Below are 24,360 nucleotides of genomic sequence, written 5' to 3'. Positions count from 1 at the left end.
GGGGGCTGCGGTTTGCACCCGGAGATGCTCCACAGAAGAGAGAGAGAGGGTAGAGGAGAAGGCGGGCCTGATGGAGTCTGGAGTAGCAAGGCTGGGCCGCGGGAGCCCCCCAAATTTCCATCTAATCCCCGCGGGGAGCACCACTGCGAGGGCCCTGTTCGCATGCGCAGCCGTGCCGGCCCGCCCCCCCTGCTGGAGTCCACGCCCCGGCCCCCGAAGGGGCGGAGGCCTCGGGGCGGGTGTGCCCGCGAGTCCGCGCCCGAGCCCCCGCCCCAGGGCCAGCCCCGTCCTGCCCGGGCCCGAGGCAGCTGCGCGGGGCCGGCGGGCCGAGGCTCAGAGGCCGCGCGCGCCCGTGCCTTGCAGGTAGGAGGCGCTGCGCAGAGGGAGGCGTGTGTGAGCGCGTGTGCAGGTGAGTGGGTACCGGCGGGTAGCTTGTGTGTGTGTGCGCCTGCCGCGCGTGCAACATCCCTCTGGCCTTGCAGGAAAGATGGGGGACCCTGGCCTGCGGGTCTGGAGATAGGCAGATGACTGGATCATCCTCCCCAGCCTGGGACAGCTTCGTTCCCAGCCCCCGCTTCTTCTTACCCGTTGACGGTGGCTTGCGAAACTGGCTTTCCAGTTGGGGGTGAAGCTCTGGGCTTGCTTTCTCTTCTTCCCGTCCTCCTAACCTGTTCCTCTCCCGCCTTCCACCCCTCCCTCCGTCCTGCCATTCCTGTTCGGTTCCTCCTCCTGATCCCTGGAGGCTGGCGGCAGGGACTCTTCCAGGTTCCTTCCTTCCCTCCAGGTGGAATAGGGCCTTTTTGGCACTGCTGTCACTAGCCTTGATGTGTTGTGGGTACAGGCTGAAAGGCAGGAGGAGATGGGGGGGGGTCCAGTCTCAGCCCCTGGAGTTGAGGGATCTGGGGATCTAGGGAAACTGGCCCATAGCAGAGGTGAGGTAAAGGGATCCTTCACAGGTAAGCTAAGCTCTCTCCAGACTGCATTTTGAGTGAGGGGTTCAGCCTTACACCCCACAGTTGGGGAGTCTGTGTTTATGGGTGGTGGTGGTGGCGGTAGTGACCGACTCCCAGTGCTGGATCTGTTTGCTGGCAAGACTGAATCTGCTCCTTGCCTTAAGAAAGAAGCGGCCAAGGCATTTATTTGATCCAAGGGTTCTAGGGAGAAGTCTGGCAGACTTCCTGAAAGAGAGGGCTTGGTGATGGCCTCAGGAGTGTGAGGTCTTTTAGGAGGATCTATTATGTTGTGCTGCCAGAGTTTAGGCTCCCCCTCCTCCCCCACATCCACCAACAATATCCACCCCCAGTGAGTGCTGAGGTTGAGTTGAGGGGATGACTGGATTCTTCATTCTACTGATGGCTGGGCATGGCAGGGTGGACCAGACCAGAGCTAAGTGTCAGAAGATAGGTGTCTGGGCTGGGTCATGACCCTCAGCTTCTCTTCTGTCTGCTATGGTAGGTGGGTGGGCCAATAGCTAAGCTCTGCTCCATGTGAAGGGCACAAGGCCAGCCCTGAGCTGGGGGCCGATTCCACTACAGATACATGGGCGTGAGTCTGAGGGCCTGAAAACATTGCTAGTCTGCAAGGAGGGACTTTAATAATCCCATCTGGGCCTGACAAGGGCTCTGGGGGCTGCAATGAGTGAGTGGGTGGCTGTGGGGACCCAGAGGTGTGAATGAGAGAGGTGCTGAGGGGCTGCACTGGGATGCTCCTGACAGGGCACGGGGATGTGCATGAGCTGTGGTCAGACACGGGGTTGGACACAGAGAAGCCTCCCTCTGTACATCTCCATGGGGCCTATCACTGTCCAGTGATAGACTGGACCCCAGTCTATAGGCGACCTTTCCCCATCAGACTGTTTCTTCTATGGGAAGTGGGATGGGTACCACCTGATCCCAGGGGTTCTAGAAGGAGGGTGATTAGGCAGGTGACCATGCAGCACTATGGTCTTCACAAAAGACTGGCACAACAGGGCTGCCCAGTACCCCATGTCCTCAACCACTCCTTGAAGTGTATCTCCTGTACTTCAATAGATCTCATTTGCCCCATGGCCGTGATGTTCAAAATACTCCTGAGCTGGCAGGGATCCCCCAGGCCTGGCCATCCAGCTCCACTTCCAGTCTTTCCCTATGTGGATAGAGATGCTTTGTGACTGCTCAAGGCCCAGTTTTCACAGGCCTGCCTCTTGCTGCTCGCTTAAAATGGACTGAGTCTCTCTAGGATTTGTAGGCAGCCCCCATGAGGCATGGCTCATCGGCTGCTGTGAGGATCTGTATTCCTGCTGCCCATCCTCCTTCTCTAGAGATATGCTTCTCAAATGAAATACTCCCAGTTTTGTTTTGGTTGGTTGGTTTTTGGGTTACACAGGAATTACTCCTGATTCTACAGTTAGGAATCACTCCTGGGAGGCTAAGGGACTATAAGAGATGCCGGGGATCAGATCTGGGTTGGTCATGTGCAAGAGAAGCACCTGACCCACTCTATTATTGCTCTGGCTACACCCCTATCTTCTTGGGGAGTGGGGTGAATTGACTGTGGGTTTGGCCTGTGGTCTTCTCCCACCACGGGGCAGGTGGTCATTGTGGGAAGTAGCCCACACAGTCAAAACCAGGGGGTCATCCCTATCAGGGGATGCCCATGACATGTCCCTAGCTTTGCAGCCCTGAGGACCAAAGATAGACCCTGCTGCCTGCCAGCCTGCTCTGGGCCCAGTGTGTCTCTGTATGACTTCTTTTTTTTTTTTGGTTTTTGGTTTTTGGGCCACACCCAGCGATGCTCAGGGGTTACTCCTGGCTGTCTGCTCAGAAATAGCTCCTGGCAGGCACGGGGGACCATATGGGACACCGGGATACGAACCAACCACCTTTGGTCCTGGATCGGCTGCTTGCAAGGCAAATGCCGCTGTGCTATCTCTCCGGGCCCTCTGTATGACTTCTGCCTGGTGTTTTGTTTTTAGTATAGGGCTCAGATTGGGCTTTGAACGACTTGAGCACTGGCACGGTACAGTGAGTAAGCCCTTCATGTTCACTCACTTCCTGGAGCTGTAGGAGGTCCTGGGGCGTTACCACTTTGCAGAACCTGGGTCTTTTGCTGCTGCTACAGGGATCCGGGAACACACCAAGGTGCTTTCAGCCACCGTACCCAAGCCCGGGCATGGTGCCGAGCTTGTTTTCTTATGGGCAAAAGTCAAGGCTGGCTGATGCTTTCTGGAGGGTCCAGGAAAGAACCAGCCCGTCTCCTGCCGCCCTGCCTGACTGCACCACCACCCTCTCCACATCCGCCTCTGCCGTTTCCTTTCGTGGCAACCAGTTTCCTGCTTCCCTCTTATCTGGACATGGGAGATGACCATTAGAGCCACCCAAGAGACCCCATCACCTCCCTATCTCAGAATCTACACTTGCCTCTGCCCGCACCCTGACCTTAGAAGGTAACAGTCCTGGTTTCGGGTCTTGGGTGTGGAATTCTTTGGGACCATGTAGTTCAGCATGCTAGGGGCCAACTGTTGTGGCATTGCCAGTGTACCCTTCTCAGGAACCCCTTTTTGCTTCCCACAGCCACTGCCTCCCCCCCCCCTTGAAGTTACTCACAGTTTGTTCCCCATTCCCCATGTCCTTCTCCCTCACTCCCAATCCCCAAACTAGGAGGACTGGTGGGCAAAGCCTGGGCCCGCTGCTCCCACTCCTGCCCTGTGTAGGATTGCAAAAGACAGGAATGAGGAAGGAATGTAGAGGCCTGCCTCTGGAGGTCTTCCCCTCACCCACACCTCCAACCTCTGCCCAAATAGTTCCTCTTAGTCCTTCCAGGGCCTGTAGGGCTACCTGATCTCCACACACCGAGAGCTGGAGCCCATTTTGCAGATGAACAAACCAGGGCCCATGTGAAACTTAGTCCTGCTGGAACTGAGATGTGTGATGGGAGCAAGCAGGGTCTGAAGGGCCAGAAAAGCAGATGCTCCACCTCCTGCCTATGATGATGGCACATAGAGCCCTCACCCCTGCCTTTTCTTCAAGGAGGGGCATGTGGCAGGACAGTTGGAAATTTTGATTGGCATGGGAAGGAGGCAAGGCATTCAGAGCTGCATGGGCACAACATAATATGGCACAAAACATCATCTGTGCACCCTCACCTCCTGGGCAAGGGAGAGGGTTGTGCTTTCTAGAGGCTCCAGGGAGGAGCCCCAATTCCCCCATCCCCCAACCATGGGCTGCTGAGGCTTCTCTGTTCCCAGTATGGGTAGCCCTTCATGACTCGGATTTGTCCCCTCGCCAAGGCCATTGCACGCCTGCCCTGCTCTTTCATTGTACAGCCTGACCTCTGCTGCGTCACTACCTCCTTCCTCACACCCACTCTCTTTGCTTTCTGGGCCCTTGTTTTCTAGCTGCCCCTTCTTCTTCCTGGGCCCCCATCTCTTCTTCCTGAAATGGTTTGCTCCTCCCAGAATGCCACCTTTTCCCTGCACTTTCCAGTGCCATCTCTAAATCATAGCCCAGAGTCCGAAAAAGGCTGCAGTCAGGTTTTGCATGCAGAAGGCCTGGGCTCAATTCCCAGCACTGCCTGATCCCGAGTACCACAAGGAGCAATCCTCAATCACTGAGCTGGGAGAAGCCCCTGAGTACCATCACGTGTGGCCTCAAGCCCATCTCCTTCTCACAACTCAGAGACCACCCATCAAGGTCCTCTGTGTGAGCCATCTCCACCAAGCAGACACCTTGTGTGGTCTGAGGGAAGGTCCCTGCCCTTCTAGAGCAGATTTTTGGGCCTAGGATCTTGATCTCTCTCCTGTCCTGTGTGTTTGGCTGAAAGCAGGGACACTCAAGAAGTGGGTGTGGAACTGTTCTGTCTGCAAGTGTTTCTTATCTCTCCCAGTTCCAGGCTGCCTCTGTGCACTGAGGACAGTACAGTTTATGACGGAGGCAGGTAGGAGCTTGCACGAGTAGGTGAGCCTCAGTATTCCTTTTGTGCAGTGGGTAACTTCCCACCTTGGTTTCCAGCCTAGGATGTTCTAGGCCGGTAGTGCTTGTAGCAGGAAGCATCATGTTTTGGTGACAAGCCCAGCAGACTGCAAATGAGTGAAGTGTCCACTTGCCCACTGACAACCATTTGGAGGAGAGAACCAGCAGGTTCAAGAGGGCGGGTGCTTGCCCAGTGGAGGACCTTGCAGGGGCCCTAGCCAATGGCACTTATGACACAATTTCCTGGAAGGGAATGAGCAGGACCTATACCCGCATTCCTCAGCAAGATGTGGATGGCCTGGAGCCCTGAGGCATGATGGTCCCGCAGTAAAGTGACTTCAGGTGGCCCCTGCAGGTGGTAAAGGTGGGAACACCAGCCCAGCTCTTGGGGTGTGTCAAGTCCCAGCCTTGCTTCCTGTCCATGCCTCACTGCCTCCTTTATGAAAGTTTCTCTCTGTGCTCCAGCTTACCCAACCCCTCCTCATGACCCCCTGTGTGGATACTCAAGTCAGTCTGTGATGCACAGAGACCAAAATTCAATCGTGGTTACACAGCCTACACCCCACTAAAGTAAAAGGTCTTCCCAGTTCATTGTAGGGGGCCAGCGAAAGCCACACCCCTGCCTTCCAGCCCCTCTAAGATACTTTTTGTCAGACTCCCTGCTGGAAAGATCCCTGAAGTTGGGCCCGGAGAGATAGCACAGCGGCATTTGCCTTGCAAGCAGCCGCTCCAGGACCAAAGGTGGTTGGTTTGAATCCCGGTGTCCCATATGGTCCCCCATGCCTGCCAGGAGCTATTTCTGAGCAGACAGCCAGGAGTAACCCCTGAATAAGGATGGGTGTGGCCCCCCCCAAAAAAAATCCCTAAAGTTGGGTGAAGACAGAAATGATAATGAGGGGGGCAGGACAATCACACAGCTTGTGGGACACTGTACAATTGTGTGTGGCTTGCATACAGCTGATCTAGGTTTGATCCCTGATCTAGGTTTGATTATATGATCCCATATGATCCCCTGGACCCTACCAGGGAGATACCTGAATGCAGAGCCAGGAGTAAGCCCTGAACACTGTTGGGTGTGGCCCTCAAACCCCCCGAATAAATAAATACCAGAAATGATAATGAGGGAAGGAGCAGAGGAGAAAGACAGGATTTCCCAGTACTGCTGCCAGCTTTGGCTTGAGTGACTCACTGTGCCCAGCTCTCCTTCCTGGCGGTGACCCAGGACATGGAACCCCACACCCAATCCAGCTCTCCCTTTACACATGGCCTCTCACCCCCATTCCTCAAGCCATGGTGGATGGACATGGTGTCTAGGCCAGCATGGTACCCAGGTAGCAGGGCAGATGTTAGGTAAGTATTAGATGTGAGCCTGTGGGCCCAGAGAAAGGGAAGTAAACACATTAGTCCAGCGAACAGAGCAACAGCCCAATAACCATCAGCCTGAGCTGCCCTTTCCCGCCCACCCCCAACTGACCCTTAGCCTCACCCACACACACACACATGCAGTTCTCAGAGCCTTGCAAGACTTGCTTTGCCCTTTTCTGTCTGCCTTCCAGCTGCTCTGCTGCCCTCTTGCCTCTCCCTTTACCACCTTCCCCTCTCCTGCCTCCTTCCCTCTGACTCCCTTCCCCTCCTTTCTTTTCTTTTCTCCTCCTGCCTCCCCTTCCCCCATCTCCCTTCTTCCCCTTTCCCTCTTTTATCTCCCTTCCTTACTTCCTCCCTTCTGCTTTCTCCTCCCTTCCTCCTTTCCTACCTCCATTCTTCCCCTCCTTCCTCCCTCCATGTCCCAGATCTGCTTTCTGCTTGTCCCTAATGGGTCCATCAGAGGCTCTTAGTCTATCACCCTGTGACCTGCCTCAGGGATGACCCCTCTTTGTGGGGAATCAGAGGGTGATTGCAGCTGCTGACCTTCAGTCCTGACCTGTGCCAAGGTGGGAGGTAGGGGATAGGGGACTTTCCTATGTTCCTTTCATTCACTTGTTGACCACATAGTGATACTGAGCTCCTTCCTCAGATTCCTACCTCTCCCATCCCCTCTGCTCACACTCATTGGTTATCCTGGTTCCCTGGGACCTCTAAATGGGGTTCAAATCCCTGCCTGTCCCTTTTGTCCTTCAGCTACTGAACTCCCATTTCTCCTCCCTATAATCTAAGGCTGGAACTCCAGTGCCCTGAGTTTGATGGGATACTGTGGGCCTCCTACCACATCTTAGCCACTTCCTTTCCCTGAACGGTTGCAGAGGAAACAGAAAAGTTCTCACTGAAAATGCAAGGGAAGAGTCTTGGGGTTGGGGACACACCTGGCTGTGCTTGGGGCTACTTCATTCCTGGTAAATCCAGGACTGCTTTTGACAGCCTTGGGGACCACACAGTCTGGGGCTGGAATCTTAGCTTCCACATGCAAAGCTGTGAGTGAAGCATATCTCTGTTTCTTTGAATAATCACTCCTCTCCACATCCACACCATCACCCCAGCCTGCCCACCAGTTCCTGCAGGTCCAGGGAGCATTAGGCCCAGCCCCAGGCTCCTAGAAGCAGACACACATTGCTCCCAAGGTGCAGACTACAGAGCTCCTTGGGTAGGCCTTGCGATAGGCATCATGGTTTCCTCTACTTTATTTATTTAGAATTGGAAGAAGGGGGCCTGGAGAGATAGCACAGTGGTGTTTGCCTTGCAAGCAGCCGATCCAGGACCCAAGGTGGTTGGTTCGAATCCCGGTGTCCCATATGGTCCCCCGTGCCTGCCAGGAGCTATTTCTGAGCAGACAGCCAGGAGTCACCCCTGAGCAACGCCGGGTGTGGCCCAAAAACAAACAAACAAACAAAACAAAACAAAAAAACAGAGAATTGGAAGAAGGTTTGACCCATTCCCAGTGGTGCTCAGGGCTTATTCCTGACTCTGCACTCCAGGTATTACTCCTGACTGGGCTCAGGGGACCATATGGTGTCTCCGAGATTGAACCTGTGTCAGCTGTGTGAGAGGCAAGTTCCCTGCCTACTGGATTCTCCTATGAGAGCCTCAAAAAGATACAACTCCTTCCTGCCCATCTCTCACTGGGACAAGACCATGTAGTTCCTTGGGGAATTTCATTTTGTTTTGTTTTGTTTTGATTTGTGTTTTGGACCACATCTGAGGTGCTCAGGGTTTATTTCTGGCAGAGTCAGGATGCTGGAGATTAAACCCAGGTCAGCCATATAGAAGGCAAGTGCCCTACCCTCTTCATTTCCTCTTTGGCCCTGGTGATATGCTTATTATCTACTGCTATCAGGAGTTCCAAAGCATTGGACATGGACTCAGAAGGCCCATCTTGAGGTCCTTTGGGGTATGGCATATTTAGGAATTAAAAAACTTGTTCAGAGGGCTAATGAGATAACTCAAGAGCATGCTTGATACTTCATGGACCCCTATGTTTCGTCTGAATACAATTCCCATCCCCCAATACTGTTTAGTATCATGATGTCTTGTTTAATGCTGTTGAAGGTCTGACATCCCTAGTACATTTTCTCTTCCTTCCAGACAAGCACCATAAAGATCAGAGGTGCTAGGGCAAGTCTAGGGTCACATAGCTTAGGCTGACATTCGGAACTAAAGCTAAGTGCCCATTGGCTGTTGGTAGCACTTTCTCCTGGGCACAGAGGGCACAGACTGCAGGAGTGTGGCACAGGCTGGCATCACCTCTAGAACCAGGAGGCAGGAGAGATCTGGTATAATGGAGATGCAGAAGTGAGGTCTCTGCAGTGGTTGCTGATTCCCAGATTCTTCATTTTCAAGAATGAGAATGCAAGAGAAAAAATAAAAGAATGATAATGCAGAAAAATAATGACTCTAGACACAGCTAAAAACAAATTGGAAAGCTATATTGAAAAGCAAAGGAGAAAGAAACTCCCTGAAGAACATAGCAAAGGGCTAAAAGGTACCAACCAGCTCTTGTATAAGGTTTTTATTTTTTTATTTTCTTTTGATTTTGGGGGCTGCACCTGGCAGGGCTCAAACTTATTCCTGGCTCTGTACTGAAGCATCATTCAGGGCAGCATTGGGTAACCATAGGAGGCATTGAGGATCGAACACGGGTCTACCTAATGCAAGGCAAGTAGCTTACATGCTATAGACCCTTTTATGCATGGCTTTTATTTATTTGTTTGTTTGTTTACTTATTTATTTAGATTTTGGAGCCACATCTGGCCATGATCAGGACTTATTACTGGTTCTGGCCTCAGGATTCACTCCTGGAAGATTCAGGGATGTCGGCGTTCAAACCTTGGTCTTCCAGGTGCAAGTCAAGTGCCTTACCCTCCTCTGTACAATCACTCAGGCTCCATAGGGAGACATTTTTAGAAATAATTTTTAATTGAATCTTCTGATACACAGTTACAAAGTTGTTCATGATTGAGTTTTAATCCTATAATGTCTATCACCCAGCCCTTCACCAAAGCACATTTCTTGCCACAATGCCCCCAGTTTCCTTCCTACTCTCTCCCCCTACCCTCTCCTCTGTCCTCCTCCCTACCTGCCTCTATGGCAGTCATTTTTCCTCTCTCTCTCTCTCTCTCTCTCTCTCTCTCTCTCTCTCTCTCTCTCTCTCTCTCTCTCTCTCAAGAACAAGAGAACCTCAGTTTCTCCTTGCCAACTGCTCTGAGTAGTCCCTATTCAACAGGACATTATTTTGGTGAGGGAGAGGGGAAATTGGGCCATACCTAGTGATGCTCAAGATCCTGGATCTGCATTCAGGAATCACTCCTGGTGGGTGCTTATGGGACTCTATGGGATGCCATGGGGGTGTGAAAAGAGAGAGACAGAAACAGAGAGACAGAGAGAGGCTGAGAGAGACAGAAAGAGATAGACCGATTCTTTCTTTTTTTTTTTTTTTTTTTTGTTTTTGATTTTTGGGTAACACCCGGCAGCGCTCAGAGGTTACTCCTGGCTCTATGCTCAGAAATTGCTCCTAGCAGGCTCGGGGGACCATATGGGATGTCGGAATTTGAACCACCGTCCTTCTACACGCAAGGCAAATGCCCGGCTGCTTTGCCATCTCTCCGGCCCCAGAAAGACCGATTCTTTTTTTTTTTTTTTTTTTGGTTTTTGGGCCACACCCGGCAGTGCTCAGGGGTTACTCCTGGTGGTCTGCTCAGAAATAGCTCCTGGCAGGCATGGGGGACCATATGGGACACCGGAATTCGAACCAACCACCTTTGGTCCTGGATCGGCTGCTTGCAAGGCAAACGCCACTCTGCTATCCCTCTGGGCCCAGAAAGACCGATTCTTAATGAATCCGAGAAATTGTGGGAATGTTAGAATACTGGATTGTGACAACTGAAATGGACCCACTCAGCAGCTGACAAGGGAAAACAGGTATCCTCTGTCAGAGGGAAGGGTCCTGGCCCTTGGGAGTTCCCCCAGCCTCAGGGAGCCCCACCTGGAGACTGTTTTCCATCTGGGAAGGAGAACTTCCTGCACTCTCTTGATACAGGTGGATTCTGAGTTTCTCCATGTATCTCAGGTTCTTTAATATTTTCAAGACTAATTATATTTAAGAATAATCAGACTTAAAACTGGAAATAGAAAGATTTATTAGAATGTGAAAAAAAAAATAAACTTCCCATCTGGGGAGAAATGTATAGGACTGATAAGTATTTTGATAAGTAGTGTGTGTGTGTGTGTGTGTGTGTGTGTGTGTGTGTGTGTGTGTGTGTGTTTAAATATAAAAATTGGGCCTTTGTGTTACTTATCTTGTGGCCATTTTGGAGGATCCTGTTTGATTATAGTGGTCTGGCTTGATTAGGGCCTTTTAGGTTATCTCTTTGACAATTCCTCCTAATCTCTTAGTCTCCTGTAAACCGAAGGCCTTTGGTAGAATTTTTCTTTTTAATTAAGTTCCCATTTTTTAGAAAGACCTCAGCATAGGCATTTGCAGGAATGTTTAAGATGTAGGATGAGGGGCCAGAATGATGGCACAGGGTGTAAGGCATAGGTCTTGTGCGCGCTAGCCTAGGACGGACCGCAGTTCGATCCTCAGGCGTCCCCTATGGTCCCCCAAGCTAGGGGCGATTTCTGAGCATATAGCCAGGAGTGACCCCTGAGTGTCACCAGGTGTGGCCTAAAAACCAAAAAAAAAAAAAGTAGGATGAAGATCCTTGTCACCCCATACTGTCCTCTGAGTCCACTAGGAGTGATCCCTGAGCACTGCTAGGTGTGTTTGTTCAAAACCAAACAAATACAAAATAAAATGTAGGCTGGAGCCATAGTTCAGAGGGTAGGACATTTGCCTTGCATGAAGCTGACCTAGGTTCCATACTTGGCATCCCTTAGGGTCCTGTGAGCACACCGGGAGTGATTCCTGAGTGCATATCCAGGAGTAGCCCCTGAGCATCCCTAGGTTACCCTTTCCCCCACCAGATTCCCCCTTCCCCACCAAAATAATGTAAAATAGGGACTACTCACAGTAGCTGGCAAAGGGAAACTGAGACTTTCTTGTTTTTTCATGTTAGACAACAGCAAAGGTGAGCTGAGATGTCTCTGGTGCATGGTTTTTGGGGAAGTTCAAGAAAGAGCTAGACATGGAGTGAGATGGTTATGTGCATGGGGTGCCATGAAGCCACTTGGGGCCCCAGGCCATCAGGAGTTTGGGGTACAGGGAGCGCATTGTTGGGCATAACAGAAAGGACCAGGCCTTGGCAGGAAGGGGCCCTGTCTCACTTCTGCTTTGCTGTTAGTGGTGCCACCTGAGGGAGAGTAGAACTCAAGGCCTTGTTGTTCCAGGATGCTGTTGGCCTGAGACCATGGGAGGTGAGTTGGGGCAGATGGCGCCTGCAGTGGGGTTAAGGCCTGAGGAGCCTAGCAGTAGTGGGTCAGGGCCAGCGAGACCCAGGAAAATAGAAATGACTGATTGGGAGCCAGCCTGGCTCCCCACTTCCCACAGCCCAGAGGCTCCCCTGGAAGGCAGCCAGCATCTCTTCCTCCTCCAGCCTGCCTTCGACTTCAGCCACTCTCACCCCCCTTCCTGGGCCTCTGGGCTCTGAACCCTGGAATTGCTCTTGCTGATTTTTTTTTTTTTTTTTTTTTTTTTTGGTTTTTGGGTCACACCCGGCGGTGCTCAGGGGTTACTCCTGGCTGTTTGCTCAGAAATAGCTCCTGGCAGGCACGGGGGACCATATGGGACACCGGGATTTGAACCAACCACCTTTGGTCCTGGATCGGCTGCTTGCAAGGCAAATGCCGCTGTGCTATCTCTCCGGGCCCCGCTCTTGCTGATTTTTGCACTAGAGCTTTCCGCTACTTAGATTTAATTCTTCATCTTAAATTGCTTCCTGAGCTGCTCCTGCTGGGACGCTAATGATTCTGAGGGTGGCTGTATGCCCAAGACACCTCCCTGCTTTCCCTTCTTTACCTCTTAGGCTAAGGGAACAGGATTTGGGCCTTCATAATCAAAAGACTGTCAGAGAGGTTGGTGACTGGCCTTAAGTCACCCAGCATAGGGGAGGAGCTAAGATGGGTCTGAGGCAGAAGATGGAATGGCTGTGGGTCCAGAGCAATGGAGGGCCCAGTCCTCAGCCTTCCAGCAGGCAAGCAGTGACCAGGGACTTCCCTCCAACTCCCCCTGGCTGTTCCTCTCTGTGCCCCACTCACTGCTTTTTCTCATCTCCTTCCATGCAGTGCCCCTCCCTGTCCAAGCTCCTTATCATTCCATTCCTGTAAGCCAACTCAGTCCAGTGTGGGTAAACCCACCCCGCCCTGAGTAGAGACGGGGGGCAGTCGGGGGTGGGGGTGGAGGCCTCAGAGTCAGTAGAAATAAGTGGTTTAGAGTCCAGACTCTGCCGAGGAACAGCAAGTCATTTCCCCTCACTGAGCACTTTGTATAGTTTTGGTTTATGAGGCCACACAACATGGTGCCCAGAGCTACTTCTAGTGGTGCTAGGGTGATCTTATGGTGCAGAAAATTGAGCTGGGCCTCCTGCCTGCAAAGTCTGTGCCCCAGGCCTTTGTCTCTTTGGCCTTTTGGCCTTTTTTGGAAAATGTTTTGATTTTTGTGGTGTGGAGGATTGAGTGCAAGTCTCATGCATGAAAGGCACATGTTTTGTAGCCCAGCCCTGTTCCCAAGTCTTAAACTCAGTCTTCTGTCTCTAAACTCAGCTCTCTCTCTCTCTCTCTCTCTCTCTCTCTCTCTCTCTCTCTCTCTCTCTCTCTCTCTCTCTCTCTCTCTCTCTCTCTCTCTCAAATAAATGGGGCAACCGTAAAAGAAGTTCACCAGCACCATTTGTAAGATCCTCTTCACCAGGCACTGCCTGTGTTTTAGGTGTGAGCACTGAAGGGCTTTGCAGGAGATTCTGTGAAATGGGGAAAGAAGGGGGAAGCCTCACTAGGCATCTGCTGCCCTCTGTGCCCACTCGATTTGCCCAGAAAGTGCCCAAAGGAGTCAGGACAATGGCAGTCCTTTATGGTGTGGACACCTGTGTCTCACCATTTCCATCAGGCAGTCGTCAGGCTGTGCCTAAGTCCCACTGAAGGGGAGCCTGGGCATCAGATTTGAACGAGGAATTTGCTTTTTGCAGGAAAAAGAAAAGTCAGTTCTGGCCTCTGCCCAGGTTTTCTCTGCTCTCTCTGCCTGCACTCACAGTAAAGAATTCCAGGAAGGAGACAAATGAATAATGAAATAGGGAAGAGAAAGAGGCCTTTTCTAGAGCAGAGAACTGAATAGACATCCCAAGAGAGTTGGGAAGAACCCCAGGATGGGGAAAGACAATGATTTAAAAAAAAGAAAAATGATGTCTATGGCAAAGAAGCAAGTGACCCCCAGAATGGGGAAATATTTGTCTTTGCCTCTGTGAAGTTAGTGTTTAATTGTTTTTCCTCCCCCATTTTGGTTTTCGGGCCACACCCAGTGGCTCAGTGTTTACTTCCAGTTCTGCACTCAGGGATCACTCCAGATGGCTCAGGGAGCCATGTGTTTTGTTAGGGATCAAATTCAGGTCAGCCACATGCAAGCAAGTACTCTCTCCAGAGTGCTTAGCCTCCTGATTTTTGAGTTTCTCTTCCCAGGATTTTCTGCCAATGTTCTGAGCCTGGAATTCTGCATCTTAAGATTTTCTGATCTCCTCTGAAGGTTTTGTATTTCAAAGGCCTTTGTGCCTTTGGTCTGGTGTGGCTTGGAGATGGTTTCTTCCAATCCACATTACTGGCACCCCTGCCCCCTGCCCAATCTCTCTCTCTGCACCAATTCTTTTTCTTTTTTCTTTTCTTTTTTTTTTTTTACAGTGACAGAGTTGTTCATGAATGATTGAGTTTTAATCGTACAGTATCTAACACTTATTCCTTCTCCAGGGCACATTTTCTACCATCAATGTCCCCATTCTCTCCCCTCCCCCTGTCCTCCCCTGCCTGCATCTAAGGCAGGCTTTCTTCTTCTCCCTTCCTCCTCCTCCTCCTCCTTCCTCCTCCTCCTCCTCCCTGTGGTTTGCAATAGTGTTATTGAAGGGGTATTGTGCATATCACTTTATCCCCTTTCAGCACCCAGTTCTTGTCCAAACTATCATTGTCATAGTGGTCTCTTCTCTGACCTAACTGCACCTACCCTCTTTGTGACAAGCTTCCTATTATGGACTGGTCCTTTTGACACTTGTCCCTATTGTTTTGGGAATTATTGCCATACTATCTATACTATCTTGTGCTATATATATATATATATATATATATATATATATATATATATATATAAACATACATACATATATATATATATTTTGTGTGTGTGGTTTTTGGGTCACACCCGGCAGTGGTCAGGGGTTATTCCTGGCTCCAGGCTCAGAAATTGCTCTTGGCAGGCACAGGGGACCATATGGACGCCAGGATTCGAACCAATGACCTCCTGCATGAAAGGCAAACGCCTTACCTCCATGCTATCTCTCCAGCCCCCACATATATATTCTCCTAGCGCTGCCAGCAGGAGTCTCTCTGAGTGAGTTCAGCTGCTTCCCTACTGATACCCTCATTTTATATCATTTTCAGCAGAATTCATACAGTAAATGGTTTTGGAGCTGAGGTGTAGCAAGTTCAATGGTCGAACAATTAGCCTGGCAGGCTCGGGGAACCATATAGGATGTCAGGGATCAAACCTCATCCGTCCCAGGTCACCTCATACAAGACAAATGCCCTACTGATATACTATTGCTCTGGATCCAAGAAGTCTTGGGTTACTCCTGGCTGTCTGCTCAGAAATAGCTCCTGGCAGGCACGGGAGACCATATGGGACACCGGGATTCGAACCAACCACCTTAGGTCCTGGATCGGCTGCTTGCAAGGCAAACACCGCTGTGCTATCTCTCCGGGCCCAAGAAGTCTTTTTCTTTTTTTTGTGTGTGTGTGGTTTTTGGGTCACACCTGGCAGTGCTCAGGGGTTATTCCTGGCTCCAGGCTCAGAAATTGCTCCTGGCAGGCACAGGGGATCATATGGGATGCCGGGATTCGAATTGATGACCTCCTGCATGAAAGGCAAATGCCTTACCTCCTTACCTCCAACGCCTTACCTCCGGCCCCAAGAAGTCTTTTTCAAACCTGTTCAGCTTAACTCTTTATTAAAGGAAGCTAGGACTGGTTAGAAATCATCCTTTTCACTAGGGAGGGACCCCCAGCTTTTTTCTCTTGTTTTTTTTTTTGGGGGGGGGGCACATCCGACAGGGCTCAGGAGTTACTCATGACTCTACGCTCAAAAATCACTCCTGGCAGGTTGTGGGGACTATTTGGGATGCCGGGAATCGAACCTAGATCTGTCCTAACTTTTTTCTCTTGGAGAAGAAAAGTTCAGAGAAAATTGACCTCAGCTTAGTAAAAACCTGTTTTTTGCACTGCTGCCTGCCCACCCCCATCCTATTCCCATCTGGTTGTGACTAATGGCCAGGCCTTCCCCCACCTGAGCCCTGGTTCCTGACCTTTCCCTCCCTTCCAATCTGCAGGGAAGGAGAGAGAATGTTCTTCAAATTTATGTGCCCCTGAAGCCAGACCAAAGATAGTAAGAGCTGAATCTCATATTGAAAACCAGAAAGCTGGACTGGAAAGTTGATGCCATGGACTGGCACACAGGCTCTGCAAGCAGGAGCCCAGGGTTCCATTCCTGGCATCACATAGTCATCTGAGCCCTGCTAGGATTGAGCACCAAGCTGGGAGTAGCTTCTGGTACTATTGTAACATTGGTGCGTCCACTGGCAGAGCCAGAATTGAGAGCTTGGGATACGTGTAGTCCACACCTTGATCCTTGCTTGTGCCTCCCAGAGAAGGCTTTCACGGAAAGCATCAGACAGACCTTTCAGGGAGACCTTTACTTAAGAAGGAAGGGAAGGCAGGGACTTTACTGGTGTGCCTGTGCTGATTTAGAGGAAGAGAGTAGCAGAGACACTTTCACAGCATTAGGGAATGGGGTATCCAAGGGAGAAGTCCAGCACTTGTTTCTCTTTTTTGTTTGTTTGTTTTTGTTTATTTTTTTTCGTTTTGGGACCACACCCAGCTGTGCTCAAGGGTTACTCCTGACTCTGCACTCAGAAATTGCTCCTGGCAGACTCAGGGGACCATATGGGATGTGGGATGCCATGGATAGAACACAGGTCCATCCTGGGTCGGCTGCATGCAAGGCAAATGCTCTACCATTGAGCTATCACTCCGGCTCCTGTTTGTTTATTTTGGATAGGGCCATACCTAGAAATGTTCAGGGGTTACTCCTGGCTCTGCACTCTAGAATCACTTCTGGCAGCGTTGGGGACCATGTGGGATGCCAGGAATTGAACTTGTTTCAGCTTCATGCAAGGCAAGCACCCTACCCACCTATCTTATTGCTCCCCAACCTACCAGCATGTCTTCACCCTCAGTCTATCGTTTGTTTTCACATTTCCTGCCTTCTCTCCTTCTGTGTGGGAATATCTGGGGTCCAAAGTCCCTGACCATATTTAGCTACTCCCATGAGATGCCATGGCAACCCTATAATGTTGCAGTGGGGGGTGTGATTTTGATATGTTAAAAATACTTAAAAGGGATCAGATTCATGAGTGGAGCTTGCTCAGCAGTTTAACTAGCCTGACCATTAACTTAGGACTGTGCCTGCCTCCGGCCTTGCTCACAGCCTTGCCTGGAGCAAAGTGGGCCATCTATTAAAATTGTTCACTGTCCTCCTCCTCTATTGCACCCTCCTGAGCTCACACAGTTCATTCACTGTCTTCCTGTCTAACACATTGGTAAGGCCAGGGCATAGCACAACAGGTTTATTTACCTTTGCAAGAAGCCAACCCCAAGTTTGGGTCCCCCAAGCCCTACCAACTAGGAGAAAACCCAGAGCACCAGGCGTGGTCCCTTCTGCAAAGCACACACACACACACACACACACACACACACACACACACACACACACTGCTGTATGTGGTCAACAACCAGGGCAAACAAACCAAGTCCTCCTAACACACACACACACACACACACACACACACACACACTACTGCTGTATGTGGTCAACAACCAGGGCAAACAAACCAAGTCCTCCTAAAGCAGAAAACATAAGGATAAAAGGGGGCTGGAGAGATAGCATGGAGGTAAGGCGTTTGCCTTTCATGCAAGAGGTCATCGGTTCGAATCCCAGCGTCCCTATGGTCCCCCGTGCCTGCCAGGAGCAATTTCTGAGCATGGAGCCAGGAGTAACCCCTGAGCACTGCCGGGTGTGACCCAAAAACCACAAAAAAAAAAAAAAAAAAAAAGGATAAGAAGGAAGAAATGTTTATCTGAAATCTCCCCTTGCAGTCACCTGGAAGATGGCCAGCCAGGGAAAATTCATTAATTCCCTTGCCCATCAACTCTAGTTGCCTCCCCCCCAAACAAGCCCCCCACTGTCTACCCATGAGTCCACTGAAACAGGAAAACACATAAGAAAGCACCTGCTTATGATCCTGCAGGCAAGATGGATTTTTGAAACTTAAGTCTATCTTTAAGAAGAGATTCTTCTCTCCCTTCTACTTTTATTTTGGTTTTTGGTTTTGGTTTTGGTTAGATCTGAGTCACCCACCACTTGGTCACTATTACACCACCAGTGCTCAGAGTTGTTCTCAGGTTGGTACTTGGGAGTGTTCTCTGGCAGTGCCTGGAGAATGAGGATTTATGGTGTCAGGAATGGCGAATAGGGATACTTAAATGGAAAAGATGAAATTTCTGCTCTGGGGGCCAGAATGATTGCACAGCAGGTAGTGCATTTGCCTTGCAACTGGTTAATGGCTAAACTCTCCTCCAGCATCTTATTTGGTCCTCTGAGCACCACCAGGAGTAATTTCTGAGCAGAGCCAGGAGTCAGCCTTGAATACTGCTGGGTGTGGCCCCCAAACAAATTTAAATTGCTGCTGTATATTGTTGGTGGTAGTCACACTTGGCAGGTCACAGAGCTGACTCCTGCACAGGGATTACTCCCAGCAGTCTTAGAGTACAAAATGGGTTGCTGGGGATTAAACCCAGGTCAGCCGCCTGTAAGGCAGATGCCCTACCCACTATCTCTCTGGCCCCAGATTGTTGCTGTCTTGCCCATGCCAGGCTGCTGTCAAGCGTGAACTCAGGACACCACATGCCAGTGATATCCGTGTCACTGGTCAGTGATGTTCTCCTGTCTTCTGTCCCTCCAGGCCCCCTTGAGCTGTTCGCACCCCCCAGCACCTCCTGCTGGGCTGAGCCAGCATGTTCTCCTGCGTGACGTCCAGTGAGGACCAGAACTACTCAGCCCTGAAGCGGGCCTGTCTGCGCAAGAAGGTGCTCTTCGAGGACCCCACCTTCCCAGCCACAGACGACTCCTTGTACTATAAGGGCTCCCCAGGGCCCACGGTCAGATGGCAAGCGGCGAGCCGAAGGTCAGTGTCTGGGCTGTCTGTGGGGGTGGGAGTGGGCAGTGTGTGTGTGTGGGGGGGAGTGCAGTCCTCCTGGGCCTCAAGCTTGGAGAAAGCCGAGGGGCTGAGCTGAGTGGGTGTTTCTGGCCAGACCTGACAGTACACCTCAGTCCCAGAGCACCTCTTTCAGGGCCCTGCTCTCCAGGAGGGGTTCCTCTGAGGAGCCATTTGCCATAAATGAAAAGGACTTGTTATGACTAATCAATAGTGATGAGGACTGTAGACAGTGATGGCGCCTCGGGGAAGTGAGGGAGGCAGAGGGAGGGGGAGACTGACCCTCACCGCCCCGCCCCTACAGACTGGGATGAGCCACTGAGTATGTTTATTGAGTTTACTTCTCTGACCAGTGCTGGAGCCTCAACCCCCTGCTGGGGTCAATATCCTGTTGTCTCCATCGCACTCCGCTAACACCCGAGTCTCCATGACAGGAGCTTTTATTTTTTTTTTTTCTTTTCTTTTTTTTTTTTTTTTGTTTTGTTTTGTTGGGCCACACCCGATGACGCTAAGGGGGTTACTCTGACTATGCGCTCAGAAGTCGCTCCTGGGTTGGGGGACCATATGGGACGCGGGGGGGATGGAACCAGGGTCTGTCCTAGGCAAGCGCTGGCAAGGCAGACACCTTACCTCTAGCGCCACCGCACCGGCCCTGTTTTTTTCTTTTTCTTTTTTTTTGTTTTTGTTTTTTTCTTTTTTTGGTTTTTTGGTCACACCTGGCAGAGCTCAGGGGTTACTCCTGGCTATACGCTCAGAAATCACCCCTGGCAGGCTCAAGGGGACCATATGGGATGCTGGGATTTGAACCACCCTTCCTTCTGCATGCAAGGCAAACGCTTTACCTCCATGCTATCTCTCCGGCCTTGACAGGAGTTTTTATGCAGAGTTCTCCCTACTCCATACACACTTAGAGGAAAAATATATGATTTAGTTTTACTTTTGTAGTGACACCTGGTGGTTTCTTGAACTTACTCCCAGCTCTGTGCTTGGGGGGGGGGTCACTCCTGGTGGTGCCCCCAGAAACCATGTGCCATCAGGGATTAAACCCCTGGGCCTCCCACATGTAGAATGTTTAGTCTTCGAAATTTCTCATTACTGTTGGGTATGGGGATCAGTCCCCTCACTGGAGCGGCATCTCGAGTGTTTCAAGGAGGTCAGAAGCCATGCAAATTTGCAAAAGGGTGATTTATTTTTTCTGGTGCCAGGGTGACACCAGGGTCAGTGCTCAGGGATGAACCCCAGAGCAAAGACCCCAAACCATTACTGAAGCAGTGTTTCTTTATAGAGCACTTTTCCAAAGGGACAGCAAGTCACAGAAGTAGTGTTCCATTTGTAATCTAAGTAATTTTTAGGGAATACAGCACAACTCAGTTAAAAGAAAAGAGATATTTAGCAAACAAAGAAACAATCGTTAAAGCCTAACAGACCACCACTAAAAGTTACACAGAGACAATTACCTTAAAGGCTGGAGGTGGGGGTGGCCACCTTACTCCACCTTACTAAAAGTTTTGCAAGCAAAGATAACAGAAAGCATGAGCAAATTGGGCGTATACTGCTCTCCTTGAGTAGAGACAGATTCTTATCTCCCTTCAGCCAATGCTAGCCTGTGGCTCTGAAGGTCACGAAACAGGACACCTTGTAAGCTTAGGGAAACTTCAAACTATATGTATTTATGAAAAGCAAAAACCTTCTTGTCCCTTTCAATACCTCCTCTAAGCTGTGATCTCTTCCTAACTCCAAGCATCACACACGGTGTCTGGATCCAGGCCCTTGAGAGGTGGAGAAACAGGGGAGAGACCCATTGAGTGGAGGGTAGGACTAGGCTAGTTCTTCATGGTTGGGGAGGTAGCACAGGCTGTTGTGAGTCCTTGTGAGGACATTCTAGCTCTCTGCTCTTTCCCTGCCCCGTCCTATTCCTTTCTTCCCACTGACCATCTGGTTCTGTCTAAGGGGCACACCAGGAGGCCTGGCTGGGGAAGGAGGGAGTGGTATAAAGCAAGGCCAGTGTCCTGCTCTGCGATGCTGGCAAAGTCCCGCTTGCCCTCTCTGGGCATTCTTAGCTGCCTCAGGAGTCCTGCCTTCTCCTCATGGTCCTGGCAGATCAGTCAGCTGTGGGTGTCAGCTTCAGGCCTGGGGGTCGTGCAAAGCCAGGCATCTCTGGTGATGAGAGGGGAGGCAGCACTAGGGTGCTAGGATGGGTTCTGGCAACCATGCCTGAGGGGCTGGAGGGTGAGTGGTAACTGCACCCACAGTAAGAAGTCAGGATCTGGGCCCGGGAGAGATAGCACAGCGGCGTTTGCCTTGCAAGCAGCCGATCCAGGACCAAAGGTGGTTGGTTCGAATCCCGGTGTCCCATATGGTCCCCCGTGCCTGCCAGGAGCTATTTCTGAGCAGACAGCCAGGAGTAACCCCTGAGCACCGCCGGGTGTGACTCAAAAACCAAAAAAAAAAAAAAAAAAAAGAAGTCAGGATCTATGGCTGGAGAGATAGCATGGAGGTAAGGCGTTTGCCTTTCATGCTAAAGGATGGTGGTTCGAATTCCTGCATCCCATATGGTCCCCTGTGCCTGCCAGGAGCGATTTCTGAGCGTAGAGCCGGTAGTGGCCCTGAGCGCTGCTGGGTGTGACCCAAAAACTAAAAAAAAAAAAAAAAGTCAGGACCTGCTCTTTCTTTCTTGCTGTGCCCTTGGCCATGCGATGGAGCTGGTGTATTCAGTGCCATGTTTTTGAGGGCCTCCCTCAGCCAGCTACCTCCCCCCTCTCCCCAAATGGTCCTGAGTCCATGGACTTCATCCAGCTTCTGGGATGAGTGAGTTTAAGGCAGTCAGTGCCCCTTGGGCCTTAGTGGGTCCATCTATAAAAGGGGAGAAGGGACTTTTCAGAACAGCGTCTGAGGGTGAAAAGAGGAGGTGCCAGCATGTCAGACATGGGGTAACACCACACTTGCCCCTGCCAGTGCAGGCCCAGGCCGTGTTACAGTCCCTCTTCTGAACACTTCAGGGGCCTGCCCCTCATCCCCCCCCCCCCCCCCAGGTACCCACAGGCCCCTTACCCAGGCTCTGTTTTGTTTTGGGACATACCCAGCAATGCTCAGGCAGGGCTTACTCCTAGCTCTGCACTTAGAGGTCACTCCTGATGATACACAGGGACCATATGGGGTTCTGGGGATCAAACCTGGGTCATTGCAGGCAGAGCAAGTACCTTACCTGCTGTACTATCCCTCCGGCCCCTGAGACTTCATTCTTTTCCACTATCTCTGTTCCTCTGTATCTCCCTGTCTCTCTCTCTCTCTCTTTTTTTTTTTTTTTTTTTTTTTTTTTTGGTTTTTTTGGGACACACCCGGTGCTGCTCAGGGGTTCCTCCTGGCTGTCTGCTCAGAAATAGCTCCTGGCAGGCACGGGGGGACCATATGGGACACCGGGATTCGAACCAACCACCTTTGGTCCTGGATTGGCTGCTTGCAAGGCAAACGCCGCTGTGCTATCTCTCTGGGCCCTTTGTCTCTCTTCATCTCTGTCTTTCTTTCCTTCTCTCTGTCACTATCTTTCTCCATCTCTATTTCTTGGGATGAGTCTGTAGGTCCCTTGATGGAAGAAGTGGGGGAGAGGAACGGGGAAAGAGGAGGAGGAGAAGAAGGGGAGAAGGGTGAGGAGGAAGAGGTGCTGAGAGCTGGAACTTTTTCTGTAGTACCAGCAGAACTGGACTAGCAGGCTGGACAGCCAGCAGATGAGAGGTGACTGGAGGCGGTGCCCCAGGGAGAAAGTTCTGTCCCCAGAGGCATGTCACTTCCTGGTCACCTCCTGCATGGCCCAGGGCTCTCAGCAGGGGCCTGTGGACCAGCCCCTACACCCATCCTGTCGCACTTTGCTCCTCGGGACCCAGTCTGCACAGCCCCAGGGGAACTTGTCCAGCTTTACTCTCTACACAACAGTGGGCCCCTGCCCCACCTCTGGAGCCTCCCTGCTCACCAGCTGCCCCCTATTCCTCCTTCTGGTGTCACTGCCTCCAGACTGTCTCCTCAGTTTGCTCTCTGGGCTCTTGCTATCACAGCTGGGCTCTCCCGGAGAGTCCTAGGCCCAGCGCTTCCTGAAGGGAACCAGAAACTTGCCAATCTCGTGTGCTAAACCTCACCAAGGAAAAGTGGAGGGACAGGCATCATTGCTGGGGACAAGGATGGGTTTCATCACTGTAGAGTGTCTCATAGCGAGTGAGTGAGATCCCTGGAGGGGTACAATGCAGGGGTGCTTTGTTTATCTGCTTAGAGGGTAGATTTCAGGGGGGCTGTGGTGCGTTATTGATCTGGGCCAGGAGAAGCTGACATCCCTGTGCAGAGACTTCCTCATACATGGAACCTGCTCCTTTATGCCTGCTCTGACTAGTCATGCCCACTGGGATCTGTCTGGTAGGTGCCCACATCAGACCCCAGGCACCTCTGACCTCAGGGTGGCCCCTCTCTCCAATAGTGGGGTGTGGGTCAACCTCTGCCCCTGTTCACTCAGAGCTAGTCAGGGTGCTGCTGGACTAGATGAAGGGTGGGGGTCTCCCTCTCATAGGCCTCTGCTTGGAGGGGTCCCTGGGGGCTGATTCTAGGGGTGGGATGTCCCAGTGTTCTTGGGCAACAACTCTTCACTCCCCACTGGGCCACAAATGCTGAATCACCAGTCCCCTCCCTGGCCCCACTGTCCCTTTCTGCCTGGAAGATGAGATTAGAAGCAGAGGCCTGCCTTCTCTCTCTGCTGCACCCTGAGGCTCAATCTGCTGAGAGTCTACGGAGTCCTCTGGCTGGAGTCCACTTGGAAGGGGAAGTTTGCAGCTCCTCCTGCTGGCCATCCTGGCCATCCCACCAGGAGCTATGCATGCCCCTAGGATTACCGCCTCTGTCTGGCTCCCCTGATAGAGGCAGCAGGAGGAGCCCCAAATACCAGTGAACACTAACATCCTGTACCCCCCCCCCATTCCCATCCACACCCTCGCCCTGCCACTGGGATAATGCCCTGGCTGCTTCTTGCAGGGAGTAGACAGAGGCTCAGAGAGCTTAGGCTGCTGGTGCAAACTTGTACTGCCAAGGGCTTCTGCCATGAGTGGCACACATAGGATAACTCACTTGTAGTACATGTGGAATCGAAATCAAGAGATTTCAGAAGCATAGGTGATTTTGTTGTTGTTTTGTTTTATTTTGTTTGTTTTGTTTTTGGCATTTGGGTAGCTGGTGATCCTTGGTTCTGGTACCTCAAAGGAAAAAAATACAAAGTTGCTCCGCCCTGTTCCTGGTAAGCCAGGCAAGAGTTCATCTTCTAGACTTTGCTGTCATCTGCTGGTTGCTTGCAGTAGGACGTCAGGAAGCATTGACCAAGGCAGCGGTGGGCAACCTCTTTTTTCAACTGAGTCAAATCTCGCCAAAACCAAGATTGAGATTTATTTTGAGAGCCACATTTTTTTTTTTTTTGGTTTTTGGGTCAAACCCAGCAATGCTCAGGGGTTATTCCTGGCTCTACGCTCAGAAATCACCCCCCGGCAGGCTCGGGG

At 51.2% G+C, this 24,360-nt stretch overlaps 1 protein-coding gene and 1 pseudogene across 1 annotated transcript in view; both read left to right on the top strand.

Moving 5' to 3' along the window:
• Positions 1 to 348: 348 nt before the first annotated feature.
• Positions 349 to 24,360, top strand: part of CAPN5 (calpain 5) — a 60,838-nt gene continuing 36,826 nt past the window's right edge. The window contains exons 1-2 of the mRNA XM_049780503.1: positions 349 to 409; positions 18,584 to 18,809. Coding sequence (XP_049636460.1) covers positions 18,636 to 18,809 — 174 coding nt within the window. The 5' untranslated portion in view covers positions 349 to 409; positions 18,584 to 18,635. The remainder of the gene's footprint in view (positions 410 to 18,583; positions 18,810 to 24,360) is intronic.
• LOC126019457 (uncharacterized) lies at positions 23,896 to 23,986 on the top strand (annotated as a pseudogene).

This window comes from Suncus etruscus, chromosome 9 (assembly GCF_024139225.1).
Source record: "Suncus etruscus isolate mSunEtr1 chromosome 9, mSunEtr1.pri.cur, whole genome shotgun sequence".
Taxonomy (NCBI): domain Eukaryota; kingdom Metazoa; phylum Chordata; class Mammalia; order Eulipotyphla; family Soricidae; genus Suncus; species Suncus etruscus.
This window is presented reverse-complemented; position numbering and strand designations above follow the sequence as displayed.